At 40.5% G+C, this 18,803-nt stretch overlaps 1 protein-coding gene and 1 long non-coding RNA gene across 8 annotated transcripts in view; one reads left to right on the forward strand and one right to left on the reverse strand.

Annotated features, from left to right (window-relative positions):
* The window catches only part of LOC143153346 (uncharacterized), a 280,260-nt gene extending 265,807 nt beyond the window's left edge, over positions 1-14,453 (reverse strand). For 5 of the 6 annotated variants that reach the window (XM_076324423.1, XM_076324424.1, XM_076324425.1 and 2 more), the window contains exons 1-6: positions 13,723-14,453; positions 11,122-11,182; positions 10,828-10,949; positions 10,586-10,679; positions 10,339-10,446; positions 6,079-6,246 (exon numbers count right to left, since the gene is read on the reverse strand). In XM_076324423.1, coding sequence (XP_076180538.1) covers positions 6,149-6,246; positions 10,339-10,446; positions 10,586-10,679; positions 10,828-10,949; positions 11,122-11,182 — 483 coding nt within the window. In that variant the 5' untranslated portion in view covers positions 13,723-14,453 and the 3' untranslated portion in view covers positions 6,079-6,148. Of the gene's footprint in view, positions 1-6,078; positions 6,247-10,338; positions 10,447-10,585; positions 10,680-10,827; positions 10,950-11,121; positions 12,201-13,722 lie in introns of those variants that run through there. The other variant, XM_076324422.1, reaches the window with a different exon arrangement.
* Positions 11,911-14,929, forward strand: LOC143153348 (uncharacterized). 2 transcript variants are annotated; one of them, XR_012993775.1, is made up of 3 exons: positions 11,911-12,046; positions 12,695-12,838; positions 14,612-14,929. It is a non-coding gene; the product is annotated as an uncharacterized LOC143153348 (long non-coding RNA). The 2 variants fall into 2 exon arrangements; XR_012993774.1 differs by lacking the exon at positions 11,911-12,046 and adding an exon at positions 12,088-12,213 and having other exon boundaries at positions 12,486-12,838.
* The last annotated feature ends 3,874 nt before the right edge of the window (positions 14,930-18,803 follow it).

The following is an 18,803-nucleotide window of genomic DNA, read 5'->3' on the forward strand; positions in this document are numbered from 1 at the left end:
TTGTGTACGCGTGTACCGCTGCATCAATGCCTCTCGAATTTTTAACTCCTCGACGGATTTGGATTTAACGATCGGACCGATCTACGAGATTAACAATTCAAAATCACCCTATACACCGCACCGATCTGTACCGATACGTTATTAGCGCGGCTGCTTTCCGCTTAAGCACGTTAAAATGAACAGAAATTATTCGAATTGTTAACCTTCGACTAAACGAAACACCGTGCACGGTTCCATCGTTCGTTTAACGTTCACGCTAATTAATGTACGATAAATGAATCGACGCTGCTGATAAAACCGTGACGACGTGACGACGTTCGTTTCGCGAAAAAAAGAAACGAGTACTGGCGATGACATAAATTTTGTTTCATTACAGATTCGGAGAAACGAGTGGAGGACGCGTACGAGGGGAGGATGGCGGATTTCAACAAGCGTTCGGATAACAATTAATTCGAGGACAGACGAATATTTGCGAATCGAATAGCTCTGCGTTGCAGACGCGAAATGTCGGTGTGCCAACGTAATAGGTTGTAGCGCGCTTTTCGGCCCGATTATTATCCGTGACATGTCGAGTATCACCGTTCGGTAACAAACGATGGAATAATAGGCAGCCGGCCTGTTTTCATCGGTAAATAGAACAAACAACAACGATAAGCGCGATTACGCTCGCTACCTCTCCCTCTCGTACCGGTTTGCTCAACCCCTTGCACCGTTCCCCACCTCGTGCGCGCTCCTCGACGATTATCGGAATCGATTTACTACTGTTTCTGATAAATGACCATCCGTCCTTCTGTTGATCGCTCGCGTTCCAGTTAATGCGTTCGAAAGACTACGACCAATCCGCGGCGTGGAACGCAAAGCGCATTAAAGCGTGTTGTGAAATTGAAGAGGAAGATTTACTGGAAATCAATTTCATACCCGATCGGAGTATCCGATTCAATGGGGAGGGGATTTAAACAGTCCCGGAATTAGCCAGAATCTGATACGTTACCGGGGTAAGCCCAAAATTTGTACTTGCGTTCACACTTGAGAACATTTTCACCGGCGACGTGAATTATTTGAATTATTTACTCGCCCGTGTAACGCGTATTCGTGAGTATCTGTGTTCACCGTGTATTGATAAAATTCGCTACATTATTCGATAGAAGGAATAGAGCTCGTTCGTCCGCCATAGCGTTGCATTATTAACGTATAGAGCATTCGTTACGCGTAGGCTTTTTTTACGCTTGTAGGGGTTATTATATTACTAAATCTGATTATTCGTGCGAAGGGACGAAAGATGGAAAAGTGGGTGCACCGGGACGACGCGTCGATCGATTTCAGTCGAATCGTTGCAAAGAGATCGATTGTGTAAGGGTGAACAAATTTAAGAAATTATTTTCATTATTTAACGAACAGGAAAATTTGTGCAGGGTAAGTTCTGTCTCTGCGAAAAAGAAAATTTTGAACTGCTCTTCTTATTTGAAATTTTCGAATACAATTTTCTACTACAGTTTCTCGCGTTTCTGGTTGTTCGTGTTCGATGAAACACGGAATATCATATTCATCGTTGATGAATGATCAAGAAAAATGTTATTACAAGAGAATAGTCGAGAAATTAGACAGTTTATCACATGTGTCATTTTATTAAATACAATAGACACGAGTGTTCCTTACCATTGTCTTTCGAGCGATTAACGAACGTTCATAAACAACTGATCGAAGACCAGAAAATTGGTAGATGAATTACAGAGTGTAATCGAATGAAAAGTTTTTCAATCGCATCCCTTAAGTGTCACAACGAATTAACTATCGAAAAATCCAAATCCTACAGAATACACCTGATCGCAGAATGAACAATTCCTCGCGAAATTTCCGAGAAACTTCAAATTGACTCCATACAGACGCGATAAAAATGTTTAAAGTATTTAATTTTCTTACAGTTGCCCAACGAATATAGATCGAAACCGAAATTTTCTCATCGTGCGATAATTGATTTTCGTTTCTACGATCTCGCGCTTACCGTACTTCGTTTTTAATCAATCCACGGAAATTTGGAACCGAAATGATTCATAACACTTTACGAAGGACCGTTCGAAAAATAAGTACACGTTCCCCGAACAAATGTCAAGAATTAATTTCGCGTAACTGAACGGTACAAAGTTTATACTCCCAATGCATGAAAATCGATCACGAGAAACGAACGCGAATCGTTGTACAATGAAAAATCGCGCGAGTTCAGGATAGTTGAACGCGAGAACCGACGCGAGTCGTAGGATGAAAAATCGCGCAAGTTCAAGGTGGTTAAACGATCCTAAAAAATGGGAGCGTTATCGACGGGAAACGAAAAGAAACTTTTCGACAAATTCAACGATCCTCGATGAGACCAGTATGTATACTCGACGAAAAATTCATCGCTGATATTTATTGAAGGGAACAACTGAAGAAAAAATGCAAGAAGTGATGCGAAGATGCGAAAAGATTCCGAAGAAGGTGTACTCATTTTTCAAACGATCTTTCGAAGACGATTACCGATAATTTCGATTTAAAGTAACGTCGATCCGCGTGGCGGTTAAGCCGCCATTGTGTTCTCAATTTTACGATTATCGGGGTAATTGGTGATAAGCGCGGCCGGAATGTGACAACATTAACGGCGGAGAAATCGAATTTTCGTGGAACGAACGCGTCGTTCGTTTCGTAATTTACTTCGCGGGCGTCGCGACAATACAAATTTTGCGGCTTGAACGCAATTCGGCGGGTGCGTATCGGCGATCGTTTCGCAAATCCGCGCGCCGTGAGCCAGATACCGCGCGCTTGACACGCTCGCGTGTATTCGTCAGCGAGCGGCTGCGGATATTGCAGGAGCTTGGTTTCTCGCAGCTTGCGTTACGTATGGACACGGAGGGAAGCGGAGGTCTAATCTCGCGTGCGGTAGGTAACTTCGGGAAGACAATCTAACTATCTTGCTCACGTACGGAACAACGCTGTAACTAAGGAGATAGCCAAAGGGTTCGAGACCCAAGCGCAAGTCGAAGTCCGTCTAAGAAGTACTTTCCCCCGCGTATCGCAGGTCCTTCTGTTCTCGAGCTAAGATGAACAGATCGTGCAGGTTACGTGGCTTCCCTTTCGCGGTTCCCAAGCTGTACGCTCGAGGAAACGCCGCTTCCTCCGACGTAACGCTTCTCGGGAAGATCGATCGGAACTTGAAATATCCGTTCGCGACTTCTGTACCTCGTGATAGCGACGAGCTGGTAACCTAGACTACTGTATTTAAGTGTTGCGCCTTGGACGACGGGAGGTGTTGATGTTGGAGCTTCTCGTCGTCCGCGCTTCTCGACAGCTCGTTAGAGGTCTCGAGATGGTTGGTGATTAAAAAATGCACTATTGTCGATGTGGTTCAACAATAATATATTTGTACAATGATGGTGAAGATTGTTGTTCTAACTTGTTGGCACAGTTGTAATTCAAGCTTTGAGTTGGAGTGCCTGACTTGTTGGCGAACTTGTATTTCAAGTCTGACTTGTGTAAGCGAAGTGTACGAGTGTTACGGTATCAAGTGACTTGTGGCAAACTTGTAAGAGTCTTGTAACTTGTAATAGTGTAATGGTGTAATGTTCAAGTGTGTAATGCCCCTTTTCGCGTCACTGCCCTCCGTTTTATACACTCGGCTCAGGATGTGATTGGTCGAGGAAATTTGGAGGTGGACAGCGGAGGTGCAGGAAAGGGATCCCAGGAGTGGGATTGTTAGTTTAAACCGTGGGTTCTTGGAAGTCAAAATTACTAAAAATCAGAAAACGGCGAAAGTCGCCTTAATTACCTGCAGCTGCTTAGCAGCCTTCCAAGAACCCAGGTAGGGTAGTTAGTTGACGGTGGATAGCACGTGCGCCGATGACATGCTCGGCACCCGCACTAATCCCGCCATAAAACGTAGGGCTCGACGGACTGCGCCGATTTTTGCGTGCCGCAACATAAGTACACGTTCCCCCGAACAAATGTGAAAAATTAATTTTCTGAACGGCACAAAGTTTATATTCCCAATGCGTGAAAATCGATCTCGAGAAACCAACGCGAACCGTTCTACATGTATTTAAAGTTGTTTCAGATCCGACACGGTTCATTTTTGCAAGTATTTCGTGTTGAGCTTTCCGAGAAGCTAACGTTAAGATCGTTTCTATCCAGTTAATGTGTCTAGGGTCGGTTTGAAGAAGAATTGTATGTAGAAATATTTTGAATTGAATTCCTATTGAAGAAGCCAATGTTAAAATCATTTCTATCGAGCTAGAATGTCCAGGGCCGGTTCGAAACTGTGAAGAATCATTTTTAGAAATATTTCAAACTGAGTTTCCACTGCAAAAACCAACGATAAGGTTATTTCTATCGTACCATTGTGTCTAGAATCGGCTTGGACCCGTGAAGAATCATTTTTAAAAATGTTTCAAACCGAGTTTCCATCTTTGAAACGATTAATCTTTTTGTATCGCCCAGGTTGGTTCTTCTGAGGAGTCTCAGCATCTTCGTCTGTACTTGAATTGAATTCTTGTTCTCAGAACGACTAATTTGTGGTACGCTAACAAAGAGAATATCTATATACCGATTTTCACCAATTTTAATGAAATTTGACACATTTATAGATTCACGTCTATGATGATCGTAATCGGAATTGTAGTCGTAGGTAACCAATTAATTATAAAAAGAGAAAGCATCAAGTTTAAGAGAATCAAAGATTAGTAATATTTTAGCGCAAGATATTCCTGGTCTAATATACATTTATGTCGCTTGCACTGCGTCATAGTTACCGTTCGTCAGATGGAAAAACCGCTTAGTCGGATATACTCGAGTCATAGAGTATCCTAACCGACAGTAACTGTGACAAACAAAAAGCATAGAAGTCTGGTAATATTTTAACACAAGACGTTCGTGATGCATAATACTAAACACTTATATTATTATTATTTTTACGACGAATTTCACCCAAATTCTTACGCTTACTACTCTTTGTGTCACAGTTACCATTGTTTGACTACCAAGCTCTATTATTCTAGTATATCTGGCTAAATAGTTTTTTCCAAACTTTACGTTAATGTTTTAAATTCTCGTTACGATTGTCATACACTCTAACGTATAACTCTGTCTAATTTAAAATCAGTAAAAATTTATATCGATATTCCCTTTGTAAGTGTTAAAGTCATATGACTGGGTTTACATCCTACGTCGACGAGAACTGTGTCGTTTTTAGGACCGTCGTTCTAACATTCAGAATCGGTCCATATTTTCAAGGACTCGAGTACAGTTGAAAAATATCGACTAACTTTCTCCGAGAACGAGTCCAGTCGTACCACTCTCAACGCCACTTGACACACCGTAGGACGAAAGAATTATGGCAACGTCACAAAACGGTTTCCTCGAACAAAGAGCTTTCCGCGCAACGTCCCTTTGCAGTCTTCTTACAGGACGATTGCACTTGGACTTGTTGGCGTTACATAACGAGGAAACCGCCCCAATTTTCATTGGCCTTAACGTGCCTCCACTTAAAACCAGGTCGAGCCGAGTTTCATGAAAAAAGATCGGAATAACCTTGCGTTTTGACTGAATCGCTACTGCCAACGAACGACACACTTTAAAATATCCTGGGAGTTCGAGCACACTCGAATACTCTTAGATGTCAACCGTGAAATACTTTGCGAGTACCGTAAACTTTGAAGTACGACCAACCACCAAACACTTCTATTGTTTACCGAACGCACAAGTGACCCGTGACATTTTCAATTTGTACGAGTATTTCGAACTGAGTTTCCATCTTTGGGAGAATTAATTTTTCATACGTCTCCGGTTAGTTCCGTTAGTCTATCTTCGTTTGTGCAAGTATTTTAAACCGAATTTTTATTCTTGGCACGATTTAAGTTTGATATCGCTGAGCTTCGTTCAGAGACACGTTGGAGCTCAACTTTCATACAAAATATCACCAATTCTGCACAAATCTTTATCAAGTTTAATCAATCATCGTAACAATAAATACACCTTCTCGAACAACACTCGTCATTATCCCTCGCGATATTTAGTAGGAGTCAAATTATTATGAACACTAAAACTACTACCTACCTGAAGTTTGGTCAAGAATGGAATTGGACTTTTTCATTTATAATTTTGACACTTTTTCCGGGCCGTGATGTCAAATGAATATATCTTTCTCAATCAGTTGATGTTTATTGCACACGTAAGTATTGTACATGTATCGTATGAATATTTGATCACACCCTCTGCATCCATCTGCAATAAATAAATAAATAAAAATATATATATATTTAATGTAAACGCTTTAAAATAATTGTAAGATGTCGTTACGAATATACTGATACATTTTTAGAAAACCAAAGTATCGTTTCAAGAACATCTTCGATTCCATTCTCGACCAAACTTCGAATAACTAGTAATTTCAAAGTGTTCGTAATAATATGATCACCCAACGTACATTCGAAAAAGCTTCAACGATCAGGGAACCGTGTACGCGTTAATGAACGAGAACGGTACCGTTTAACCACGATTTCCTCATATACGAACAGTGGACCAACATACACACGGAAACATCGCGTCGAGTGGAATAATTTGCACACCTCCGTGGATAATACGGGACGATGCGTTATCAGTGTTCTCGCACGGACAGCCCGGTCACCGAACACGGGACAAAACGCTCACGGTGTACGTCGAGAGCCACATTCTGGGCTTTTAATTTCAATTTAAGATCCCAAAAGAAGGATCCCCGTCTAAATGAAGCGGCGTCGTTCCGCGATCGACATCCCGTTTTACATACCGGAAAACTTTTTGGTCCGACAGTGGGTGGAGGAGATGGAGAAGATGGAGGGAAAAATTGTCCCGGATCACGATTAATTTATATCCTGTCCCTGCAAGTGCGGACGGAATGGACCGGGCGAGACGAGGGGAGGAACGGGCCTGCGCGTAGCTGAATAAAACATCGGCCGGTTCCAACAGGAGTAACTAAATTTTAAGCAATGGCACGGCGCCGCAGCCACGACCTTTCGAAAGTTCAACGACACTCGGAGCCTGGCGGCGTGCGCGACTTGTAGCGCTCTGCTGGGGAATCTGGCATAAAAATTGTAAATCGCGGATATACCCGCAACGGTGGCTCGATACCGGAGGGAATAATCGTGCATTACGATCGGCCACGAAACTTCGCCCTACCGCTCGAGAGCGAGTGCTAGAGCTATAGAGGTCCGTGAGTTACACGGAAAGAAGAGATCCACCGACATGGGTGTGGACGAAGGTTGTCGAATGGGATTCGAACGGACCTCTTCGAACTCTACGAACAGTTCACGGTGAGGCATTTTTTTTTTAAGAATATTTTTTTCCACGTCGACAACTTTCTCAAACTTTCCACTTTTACGCGCTCGTCGAGAAGACACCGCGATCTTTCGATGTAGAGAAATACACACGTATCGATTCAGCGAAGAAATATACCGATGGTGGAGAATCGGTGTAACGAAGAATTTGTTCATCTCTGGTGTAAGAAATTTTTTAAATTCTATTCATCATTTTTAATTTTAAAAGATTCCATTGTTTCCCGGCATGTACGAGTGTAACCACTGCCACTGGAATTATAATGGGTAAAAAAAGTTTAATTTCATGGGGGAAGAGTGAAATAACTTTTTGAAAAGAATTACATCGAAAAGGAAGAATCTTTTTTGAGAAATATGAGGATAAAGTCGGGAATCTCGAGTTCCATTCGCGCGAGTAACTGTATGTATATATTATATTTTTGGATAAAGTTTACCGACGATGTTCGGTGATTAGTTCAATCGTACCGTGACCTTTGCTAAATGCAAATAAGGATGGTAAGAGATAAATTGAGTTATCTTTATGTTAAAACTTCGAGCGAGCTCTTACGTGTGCAACCAGCATTTTGATTTTGATCTGCACATTACCTTCCAATTGCCGTAATTTCGTCAATTTTTTAAACTTCAATCCGATCATTTGGAAACGTACCTTTAACGCCCAAAACTTCGAAGACGTGCAGAGAATAAAAAAAATCGATTCTTTTTTCAATATCTTGAGTTAAAAAGAGTCCCTTAAGAAAGTTCCTCGTGTCACGGGTCGTGAAATTGGTAATCTTTAGGAATTTTTTTTTTAAAGCAAGCTAGACGATATATTAGACCAAAAGTGTTTAAATTTTCTAATATACTCGCGAAGACGTTCTATGAATTGTTTTATGTGATTTACTCCAATAATACACGAGTTATCAATAATGACCCGGTGGTATTAAAGAAATGGTGGCATTAAAAATTAAATGCCATGATTTTTTCTATAATTTTTGGTCCCTATTTTGCCATTACAAAATGAATTTTTCAAATATCGTGTTAATTCTAATTCGTTCCAAAACTGAATTCATACTATACGTTTGGCTGAAATTTCGAGTCGCGTTTAAAATTTTATTTACGACAAAATTTCGCTCCGCAGCATACTACTTGGCATCCCATATCTTCGACAAACCGAAGCACATTATTTTAATACCAAATACTCGCTGTTATCGCAACTGGCTGAAAACTTTTTTCGCATAATAGCAATTTCTATTCCATCCGAACGAGTGTTCTCCACGGTAGAAAGTATTCTGTACAAAACATGGAATTAAAAGAAAATATTTTTCGTACAAATCTTAAATTCTTACACCTTGTAAATTATACGTTTCGAGCTTGCAACTTTTCGAGGATCGAAAACGATACTTTTAACATTTCCAAGGTATTCTCAATAAAATTTTATAATCTCGACTTACTTAAAAACTTACTAGCAACATTCTCGAAAGTTCGTCGCAAATCGAAGGTATAGATGGTATATAGAAGGTATAAAGTCTACATTGAATGAAAATTATTCTATAATATCACATAAAACAAAATAAACTAAAAGAAAATATTCGAGCCTAGAACTTTTCGAGGATCGAAAACGATACTTTTAACATTTCCAAGATATTCTCAATAAAATTTTATAATCTCGACTTACTTAAAAACTTGCGAGCAACATTCTCGAAAGTTCGTCGCAAATCGAAGGTATAGATGGTACAGAGAAGATATAAAGTCTACATTGAATGAAAATTATTCTATAATATCACATAAAACAAAATAAACTAAAAGAAAATATTCGAGCGTAGAACTTTTCAAAGATCAGAAACGAAACTACGAATTCGAAATATTCTACATTTTCAAAATATTCGCAACGAAACTCCACAATTTCGATTTGCTTGGAAACTCGCGGCTGAGACTCACGAAGGCCCGTCCCTAACAGTAAATAAAGACGACGAGGAGTCAATGATAGGCCGAAAATCGAAAAGCTTCGTGGCTACGTTCACGCTGGCAAGATCGAGCAAGATGGAGGGGAAAGGGAAGCAAGAAGCGACGATGCAACGTTGACTTCTTCATTAATGGTAATGATCGCATTCTAAAAGTCTTCGGGAACTCGCGAAAGGAAACATCGCGATTTGTATTCAGGACGCGATATGGCGCTGGTACGTAGCGTGGAACAGGGTTCGAGCCAAGCCGGGGCGGTGGGTGGATTCGCGAAATAAACTCCCGAACGGGAGAACGGGGTTGGAGAGCGAGAACAGGGTCCACGGGGTAGACTCTTGCGCTCCAGTTCGGCTTCCGACAATAAAAGTGAGCTAAGACCACTCACACGAGTCCGTCGTGGCGTCATTCGAACGTGAACGTACACTAACTGTCTGCCTCGTTTCTCTGTTTGAGCGTGGAACACTCGAGGACGCCCTTTCCGAGACTTTATTTGGCGACGTCGCTCGCTACTCGCCGTTTCATTGCACGCTATAATCGAACGAAATCGAGAACGGATGATAATTTTTACGGGGACGTTGGGTAGAGGGTTTAAATGGGGGTGTATCAGAGACATATACACTTAGCAATGGGACCGATACTCCGGTATCAATGATACTCGAGCAGTTTCATATCGAAGTATCCCAAGTAGCTAAAAAGAAGAGCCATGGAAGGAACTATGAGGCGTACTGGCTCGGACAATTTATTTTCACAGCTTTCGGTCTTTCGGTACGAACATTTTTGGAATTTATGAAGTACGAAAGACTGTGTAATTTTTATCGTGAGAGTTTTTCTAGAGGTTTTATAGAAATAGGGAAACTCGTATCAATCTTTAAGGGGTACTGTTAAAAATTTGTTTGTCAAAAATGCGCGTATCACCTATTAAACCTCGTCTCTTTCGTGAAGCATTCCACGTAGACTGTGTAATTTTTATCGTAAGAGTTTTCGTAGAGGTTTTATAGAAATAGGGAAACTCGTATCAATCTTTAAGGGATACTGTTTCAAATTTATTTATCAAAAATACGCATATCACCTATTAAACCTCGTCTCGTTCGTGAAGCATTCCACGTAGACGGTACAAATGTTTCAAACAGGTGTCGAAGATGTTGATTTCGGTCGATTTGAAGCATCGCAATCTTTCCTATAAAATAAAAGTATTGTTACAGAGAATTAATAAACGATTGTGAAGAAGGAAGCTTTAAATTCGTATATAACACTTGGCCATCGAGTTTACACTCAGTAAGATAAATTATCGTTTAAATATCGGTAATACAACTTACCAATATGGCGGCACGATACTCTCGATGGACGTGAACGAAGAGTTCCGCGCGTAGCGCTCATGGTAGGCCACTTAACCTTTACCACTTTGGAGCGCTGAAAATGTAGCGAAGATAGGAGATAAGTAGAAAAAAAAGGAGAGCGTTTCATCACGAGTCTGCTAGTGGACTCATCGGTAAGGCACTCTGCAGGTCGTGCCTTATACGCTGGAAATTGGGAGATCGGTAAAGGATCGTATACATACCGATGAGAGCAGGTACGGGCACTTGTCGGCGCTTAGTTTCCCTCTGGTGGCAAGTGTGGAAAGTACCGCCACACCATCATTGATCGAAGATCGCGAACTAAATATATCTACACCCTGGTAACCTTTATCAAAAATGTTTGACTTAGTATAATTAGATCTCTCGTCACAATCGAATTATCAAGAACGAGCAAGAAAGATCTTTGACTCCGGATTTCAGCAGCAAGAATGTTTTATTCTTGGGTCATTTTTGAACTTTGACACGATTCCACCAGAGATAGTACCATAAACGTTTACCTAAACCACTTAGCCATTGATCGAAGATCACGAACCGAATACATCTAGCCCTAGTAGCCATCTGAAAATAACAAGTCCTCTCGTCTTTTATCGTATCATCGTGAACGTATACGGAAGTCTCCAGCCATTGCAAGGCTGTTTACCCTTTACTCATTTTTGCTACTGCAGTTTAACACAATTCCATCAGCGATAAGACCAGAAGCTCTCGGGCAAACAGCGCGTCATTGTTATCGATCACCATGAACGATACGGGTCGAGAGAGACGAAGAGAAAGAGCAGGTGGATGAGAAGAAACCCTCCGCGGGCCAATTTAAAAGCTCCACGGAGATGCGAACACGGACGAACCGGAATAATGCCGACTCCCGGTGTGCAACCGGGGTTGTTCAACGGTCGGCCCCCTTTGAAGGCGTTGAGAAAAACCGTGGGGCTCGTGGTTCGTTTAAATGAAACCCTTTAACGGAGTGTGGCAACGTATCCAGGCAAAACGACTTTGAATGCCGACGAGTAATTAAATAAAGCACAGAAACACCCGACGCTTCTTTAGAACCTTGTCCCTCCTCGCGAATCTCTTTAGGAAGCGATTTAGACGCTATTGTGCATCATCGAGGTTCGCGTCGAGCGTAAATACTCCGCCGCGCGAGCACGGGCTCGCTTCGTGCTGCGCGCGCGAGTGTTTATAGAAACGGGCTTTGCCTTTCGAGATACCCGCCGACGTAACTCTCGTGGAAACGTACTCGGGCGATGTGGTTGAAGTCTGGTGGTTGGCTCCCTCTCGTCGTCGACTTTCTTCGCGGGGCAGATGTAATTAAAAATACTCGCTCGGTTAATTTCCAAATAGTCGCGCGCGGGCGCGTGCCTAGCGCGGAGAGCTACGTTAACACCGAAAAAATTTTCGCAAATCCCGCTCAACAGAAAGACATTCAGGGTGAGGAGAACAGACCAGATCGGAAGTTGAAGATGGGATCTTTTTATTCCGCGTTTAACCATTCGTGTGGGTGATACACCGTGGACCAAATGAAACTTGCATTCGTAGTGCAAGTAGAGTCTATGGCTCGAAATAAAACGAAAATAATCGAACATTAAAATTGCATCGTAGGTTTCGCATTTTTAGAGAGAAATGCATTCGAAACTTTTTTTATCGCATATTTCTCCCTTGTTTCGAGTCATTGAATTTCCCTGACTCCGTTTTCACCGCGAATTTTTTATCACGATGTGGACAAATACAGTTAAGTGCACACATACCGGATTAATTTTCGAATGCATTTTTCTCCCGAAAACAAAACCATCGATGCAGTTGCATTATTCTTTATTTTCGACATTATTCGACATTAACTTTATTCAGAATGTTTTATTTCGAGTTATAGAATCTCCGCGAGCCAATTTTCACCGTGAATTTTAGCCTGCGACGTACGTACATCCGTTAATACCATGGCTGAAGGGACATTATTCGAAGTGTTAAAAAACCGAATTTAGAATTAAGCTGGAACTTAGTAGGGAATATTTAATTGTTAAAAATTAATGAAACGAGAAGAAGGCGTACGAGCTTCTACGAAAATCGCTCTGTTGGTCTTAGCTCGAGAAGAGGGTGTTTCGTCGCGGAAGACAAGGCCACGGTTCCGTTGGAGAAGACTTTACAAGTCGTGTCTCGAAACTCAAGAGGAAGAGCAAGGGTCTATCATAGCGAGAAGTTGGCCAATTTCGATCGAACGAAACCGAGGTATACAATGTCTGAAGTGGATTTAAAGAGGACGTATGTTTGTGAAAATGTTTCACAACATGTCTTGTGTCAACGACACGTCAAAACAACCGCTCCTCAAAAGAGGAAAAATAATGTTGTACACATTATAATATTTTATGTTCTATCAATGTTTCATTGAATATGTCGGTAAATAGAAATGGCCGACTGTTAATTATCGAAGTTACAAACGTCATTCGGTTACAATATTTACCATTGATAGTAATGGTTATTTCACTGTTGGTCAGGATTTTGTATCGCATAAATTAATAATTAACAGCATTAGTATCGTGAAAATGGAATTGTTGAGAATCATTTCGGATAACAAATCCATTCGATACACTATAATCTACCGTGCTATGATGCAAATACACTGTCTCTGCTATAAATTGATGTAATAGAGCCACGTTGAAATTGATGTACGTCCGCGAGGAAAATTCATTACAATGATACTTTATGATGCTCAATGGTTTATTGAAAAACTGTACGTTTTAACGTATTTGTCGAAAGTACGGTGGTAACTGTACGAAAGCTAGAAAGTAATTGCTTTAAGCTTGGTGTTCCAAGCAAGAGAAAATCGTTAGGGATAAGAAAACATTGGAGGGTGGAAGATCGGTCGAGAACTAAACATTAAAAAAAAATACTGGAAATTGAACACGTTTAGCTTTTCCAATGTTGCCTAGAAACGGTTTACGATTTGGTTTGCTTGAAACTAAACGATAAAAAAAAATACTGGAAATTGAACACGTTTAGCTTTTCTAATGTTCCCTACAAACGGTTTACGATTTGGTTTGCTTGAAACTCATATGTCGTGTTTGGCGATATTCTACGAATTATTTATTACAACCCAATAGAAATTTACTCACGAAAAAATGAATGACCGCAATTATCGCTCGCAAGTATTCTCCGTACCTCCGTATAAGTCTCGTGATCACGAATATGGCGCTAGTGTGGCGTGACCGTGACTGAGCGTCGCATCTTCGAGAGCGTTAGTTGAAATCGAGCTTAAAAGTGCAGAGGTCGTGGCAACGAAAGCGTTTCTAACCGGAGGTTTATTTAGAACGAACGGTGTCGTTTAACGCGCGAAAATCGAGCCTGACGTTTCGTTTATTTTTAGGAACCGCGATAGTAAATATCGCGGAAAATCAGACTGAGCGTTATTTTCGGAAAATTTCATGCTCAATGCATGAAAGCCATCTATCGAATTTGTAACGAACTCCGTTTACCAAGAGCCCTTTTGCTATCGAAGGGCTTCCATCCACTTCACGTATTCCTTGTAAATTCGTTCGTGTAATATATTTTGTCACATTTATAAAGAGGTACTAAATATAAATTAATGTCGTTTTTTTTCTTCATTGTGTTCCTATAGGTTGAATTAAACAAATTATTGATGCAGTTATGAAACGATTTTAATTCAACGAGTATGAATTTCAACTTTTTGTACGTTTGGTACAATAAGTCTCCCTTGTACGTCAACAGACAGTTTAGATACACTCGTAGAGGGTAGGACCTTTTTTTATAGACACCGAGCTTTCTTTACCTCGAACAAAGACCGCTGCTCGCACGTATCGTTCACAAGGAGAGTGAGCAGAGTATACCGAGAGTGAGCGAGACAGAGCAACAACGAGCGAGTCTCGGATTATTTGCGTTCAGCGGTTAATAGCCCATTAATCATCCAATGACAAAAATTTACATTTAGTACTTTTTATGCGTTTGCAAATGAAAGTTTATTAATGAAGATTTTTTAATTTTCAGAAGTGAAATTTGATTCCAGTTAATCAAAAATCAAAAATAACAATGACGGATGTAACTTCGGTGCATCTAAGCGAGAATTATTTTATACGGAGTGATCCATATATGAAGTATATAGATTGGTTCAACTTTGAAGAGCTGATAAAATGTTAAAAAGAAATTTTGTTAAACTTGTAGTCGATTCGAAGAAAACTTCTCAGACCTAGCACGACGTCAGTCGCTGCGAGCGGGTTATTTAAAATATCTGCCATTACAAATTTTCAAAATAAGTTTTTGAAACAAGAGCCAATGTGATGTAGAAAATTATAATAAATTACCTTCTCATTATTGGATTATTTTTCAAAGTGGAAGAAAAACACCCATTACGCCAGCTACTCTTTACCTTTAATATTAATCAAGCAATTTTTCAAATTTTTCAATTTTCCTCTATATTTAACAAAACGGAACATATACCCTCCATCTAAACACCAGTTCAATCAATAAACAAAGAAGATACCTACACGAGAAAGTATTCAAAAAAAACCACGCACCGAGCACCACAAAGATCACAATTTATCCATCACCGAGTCCTGTATTCGAAGCCTCGAACGTTCCAATCAAATTACCACGGAATATGACCTCGATATCGAACGTTGTATTTTGGACAGTTTTCAAAACGACGTTGATTCGCTGGTGAATAAGTGTCGCCAACAGTATGGTCTAACCCGTAACGAGATGCTGGTCATTACTTCGCTGGTCCATGCCCTCACACGGGATTAGTCAAATCCCAAAATAATACCGTGGGCGAGCGGTGTTTGCGCATACTGCGGTACAAATCTCCACAACGATGTAAATCGGACGCTTTAAGCTATTTGGACGTAAATCTAACGCGCAGTCTATTAAATATTTCCGTCGGGCGAAATTTATGTTACTAGCTACGGTATCAGCAACCTCTGTCTTTGCGTTCACTCGATAAAAACAACTAACTTCTGAAACGCGACTCGACGAAACAATTTCTCGCTTATGCGATTTTTCACGATCCCTTTGATCAAGAATAACAAATACAACGACGGGCGCACATACACTTACAAACACCCGAATAGCCGTGATTTCATAATCCGAGCCAGTGTTTCTCAAGCTGTGGTCCTTTGAAGAGCATCACCGGTCTGTGAGTTTCGAAAAGAAACGAGCACGTTACATGCTGAAATTAATTAAACGACGCTACTGGTAATGTTTCATTAATTAAGAACACGTTAGAAAGTTTTTTGTCGTCAATGGTCAAAGCATCGGACAAACAGAAACTTGAAAATTCGAAACAGATACGATTGTCGATGTCGTTGTACCAACATTGTTCCGTGCTTATATTCGTAGCATTGAGGTTAGGTTTTAATAACAGCCTTTTCAGCTGCGCCTTGTTTTTTAAGCATTCACGTACTTTGTTACAAAGCATCTATTGTACGAGAGTATCCTGCAATTTATCAAGTTAGCTGCAGTATTTTCCAGAATCGATGTCGTTTCGAAGAAATTCGTGAAAAAGTACTCGATAATCCTAACAAATGCTCAATAGTACCTACTTAGGGGATAGACCTGTTCTTGCGGTGGTAGTTGGACTCACACCACGTCGAGACCAATTACTTTCTCGCTTCGAATTTTCATACCGAATCCAATTTTCGTTCCCCGTTGTTGTAAATTCTTTAAAAACAGGTCAGTTCTTATTTAAAAGTAAAGCGCACACCGATTCGTTGCAGTAAACTCATCTCTGTTCCCAATTTTCTTAAGTGATCACAAGTTACCGTTTCTTGAGATTTTTGAATCACACACCACATCTTCTAAGTCGATGTAAGGATTCTGTGGCACGTTATCCAAAATACGGTTGTTATCGTTCTAACAAAATTGACCATAAGCGTTCGCGATCATCTACGTCAAAATTGCTATTTCCAAACCTTGAAAATTACTGGTACCATCGATGTTCCTGCATTTCCTCAGCCCTTTCGTTGTACTATGAAGTTCAAACACGAGTTTCGTATATATAAGATATTTTTGATCAGAAGACTTTGAGTGTACAATTTAACGAAAGAAAGCTCGAAAACTAAACAACTTTCACGAATTCAAAGATACCAAAAAATAAATAAGAATATTCAAGATGAACAGTGTCTGTGACACATTCGGGTGTACACTGCCAAAAGTGTGGAACTTCCTTATCTTTTTTTATCATCTATAACATAATCACCGACAGATAATTCCAACCGTTATTTTAATCCGCGTCTAGAAATCTGCAGAGCGGATTATTTTGTTACCGTTCCCTGTTCGTGTATTCTTCGTTTTGTTCATAAATATCAGTGTGAGCGGTTAATCCTCTCAAAAGCATATATTCGACGATTGGGAATTACCACCGTCAAAAGAATACTCGTGAAAGCTGCTAAACGAACGTTGGAAGAACGTTATCGGTTACAAGATCGGAAAATTAATTCAAAGGATTCCTAAAATGATTTCAACGATAAAAAGATGTCCAAAGGAGGATACTTCGACGAAAAGGCTGTTCAAGGAAACATGGGCAGAAAATTATTATACAGCCTCGATTCTTACGTGGGCTATGTACAGAGTGAAAAGAGAAAATGGTTCGTAAATTTGAAGGTAGATAGTACTCGCCAAACGGAGCAAAGAAGTTATAATAAACATGGATCGAAAAATTAATACAGTTTTTTGTTTCCATTTAAGTAAGTAACTGCTTGTTTCGGGAGCTTTTCCATCACCGAAACGTGTGAAAACATTTCTATTGCGATGCAACGTCTCGTAGTAAGATAATCCTGTGTCAAGATACGGACGTAGAATGAAAAGACAAATAATCCATTGTTTCTATACGGTAAAACAGCTCCTGAAACGAGAAAGTCACTTACTTAAACAAAAATAGAAAACTGTCCGTAAGATTGTAAATATTAGAATTTCTATCCATTTTTGCTCCATTTGGGAAGTTCTATCCGTCCTAAAAGTTACAAGCTCTTTTTTCTTTCCACCTTGAATATCCTTGCCAAAATAAAGAAAAATGTCTTAAATAATAAAACAAGTAACGTTCAATATTCATCTTGCGCGATGGTCCCAAACTTTTGGCAGACAGTGTATGCTATTGTAACTCCATCTATTGGAAGAAACTAATATTTCTATATCGTTCGTTTCACGATCATGATAATTGGATTCAAATTTGAAGCAACGAATCGTAACACTCGCGTGGGTACCAGTGTCGCTAGAGAAACTATTCTTGAGATTCTTTCATACCTATTTCTTTCTTTTGACTTGTTACGTACACGAAAGAACCGTGAATACGAAATCGATGTCACGAATCGAAGCAAGAAGAGCACAGGGCAAAGGATCCATTAATCGTCACCCTGAGTGTTCCTGCTCAAAAAATCGAACAAACCTTCTAAAATTATACAAAAAATCCAACGTTGTAAGTGCACTTATAAGTGCAGTGTTAATACAATAAAAAGCACTCAATTTTGACGTCGTTAAAGTATAAAATAGAAAATTGAAAAAACTCGATTTAACCGTGTCATCTTTTTCTCCTCCATTATTCGCAACGTGAACGCACACGTGTATATATACTCTCTGGTGATAATATCCAGCAAAATGTCCCGTGTACGTTAACGATAGAAATGAGTCGAACGCTTGTAATAAATCTGAAAAAAAAGTATGGAGAACTCTCTCGGAGAAAACTATGTTCTTCGATTGAACGCATCGAGCATCTATAAACGACGATAAAAACGTCCGTTCGCTGAAAAAGAATAAATATTTTGTACGATAACGTAGCGTGTCGACCCTTGAACCGTTGAATCGAGGCTTCCGGCGTACGCGCTCGACGAAACACCGATTCCCGGTGGTTGAAAGACGCGCGCGGCCGCGTGAACCCGTATTTCTCTGTTTTGATTTCGGACAGCGGCGCGCAGACAGCCGAGAGAGTGGACTTGAAAATAACCGACGGCAGGAGAAGGCCCGTCTATTAATAGCGAACCGGAGAGTATCTTTGTCGTGCGTTCGGCAGCGTCCCCGTCGCGGTTTCGCAGCAAAATTCGTCGGTCGATTTACCGTTCCGCGATACATTGTTCGCGCGTGAACGGTGACAAAGGTGGTACGCGTGGTAGACGAATCGTAGAACGAGAAGAAGCCAAGGGCCGTGGAAGTTTCGGGTCCCGGTGGTGGCGGGCCGCGTCGTCGTTGGCCC

This window comes from Ptiloglossa arizonensis, chromosome 12 (genome assembly GCF_051014685.1).
Source record: "Ptiloglossa arizonensis isolate GNS036 chromosome 12, iyPtiAriz1_principal, whole genome shotgun sequence".
In the NCBI taxonomy this organism is placed as follows: domain Eukaryota; kingdom Metazoa; phylum Arthropoda; class Insecta; order Hymenoptera; family Colletidae; genus Ptiloglossa; species Ptiloglossa arizonensis.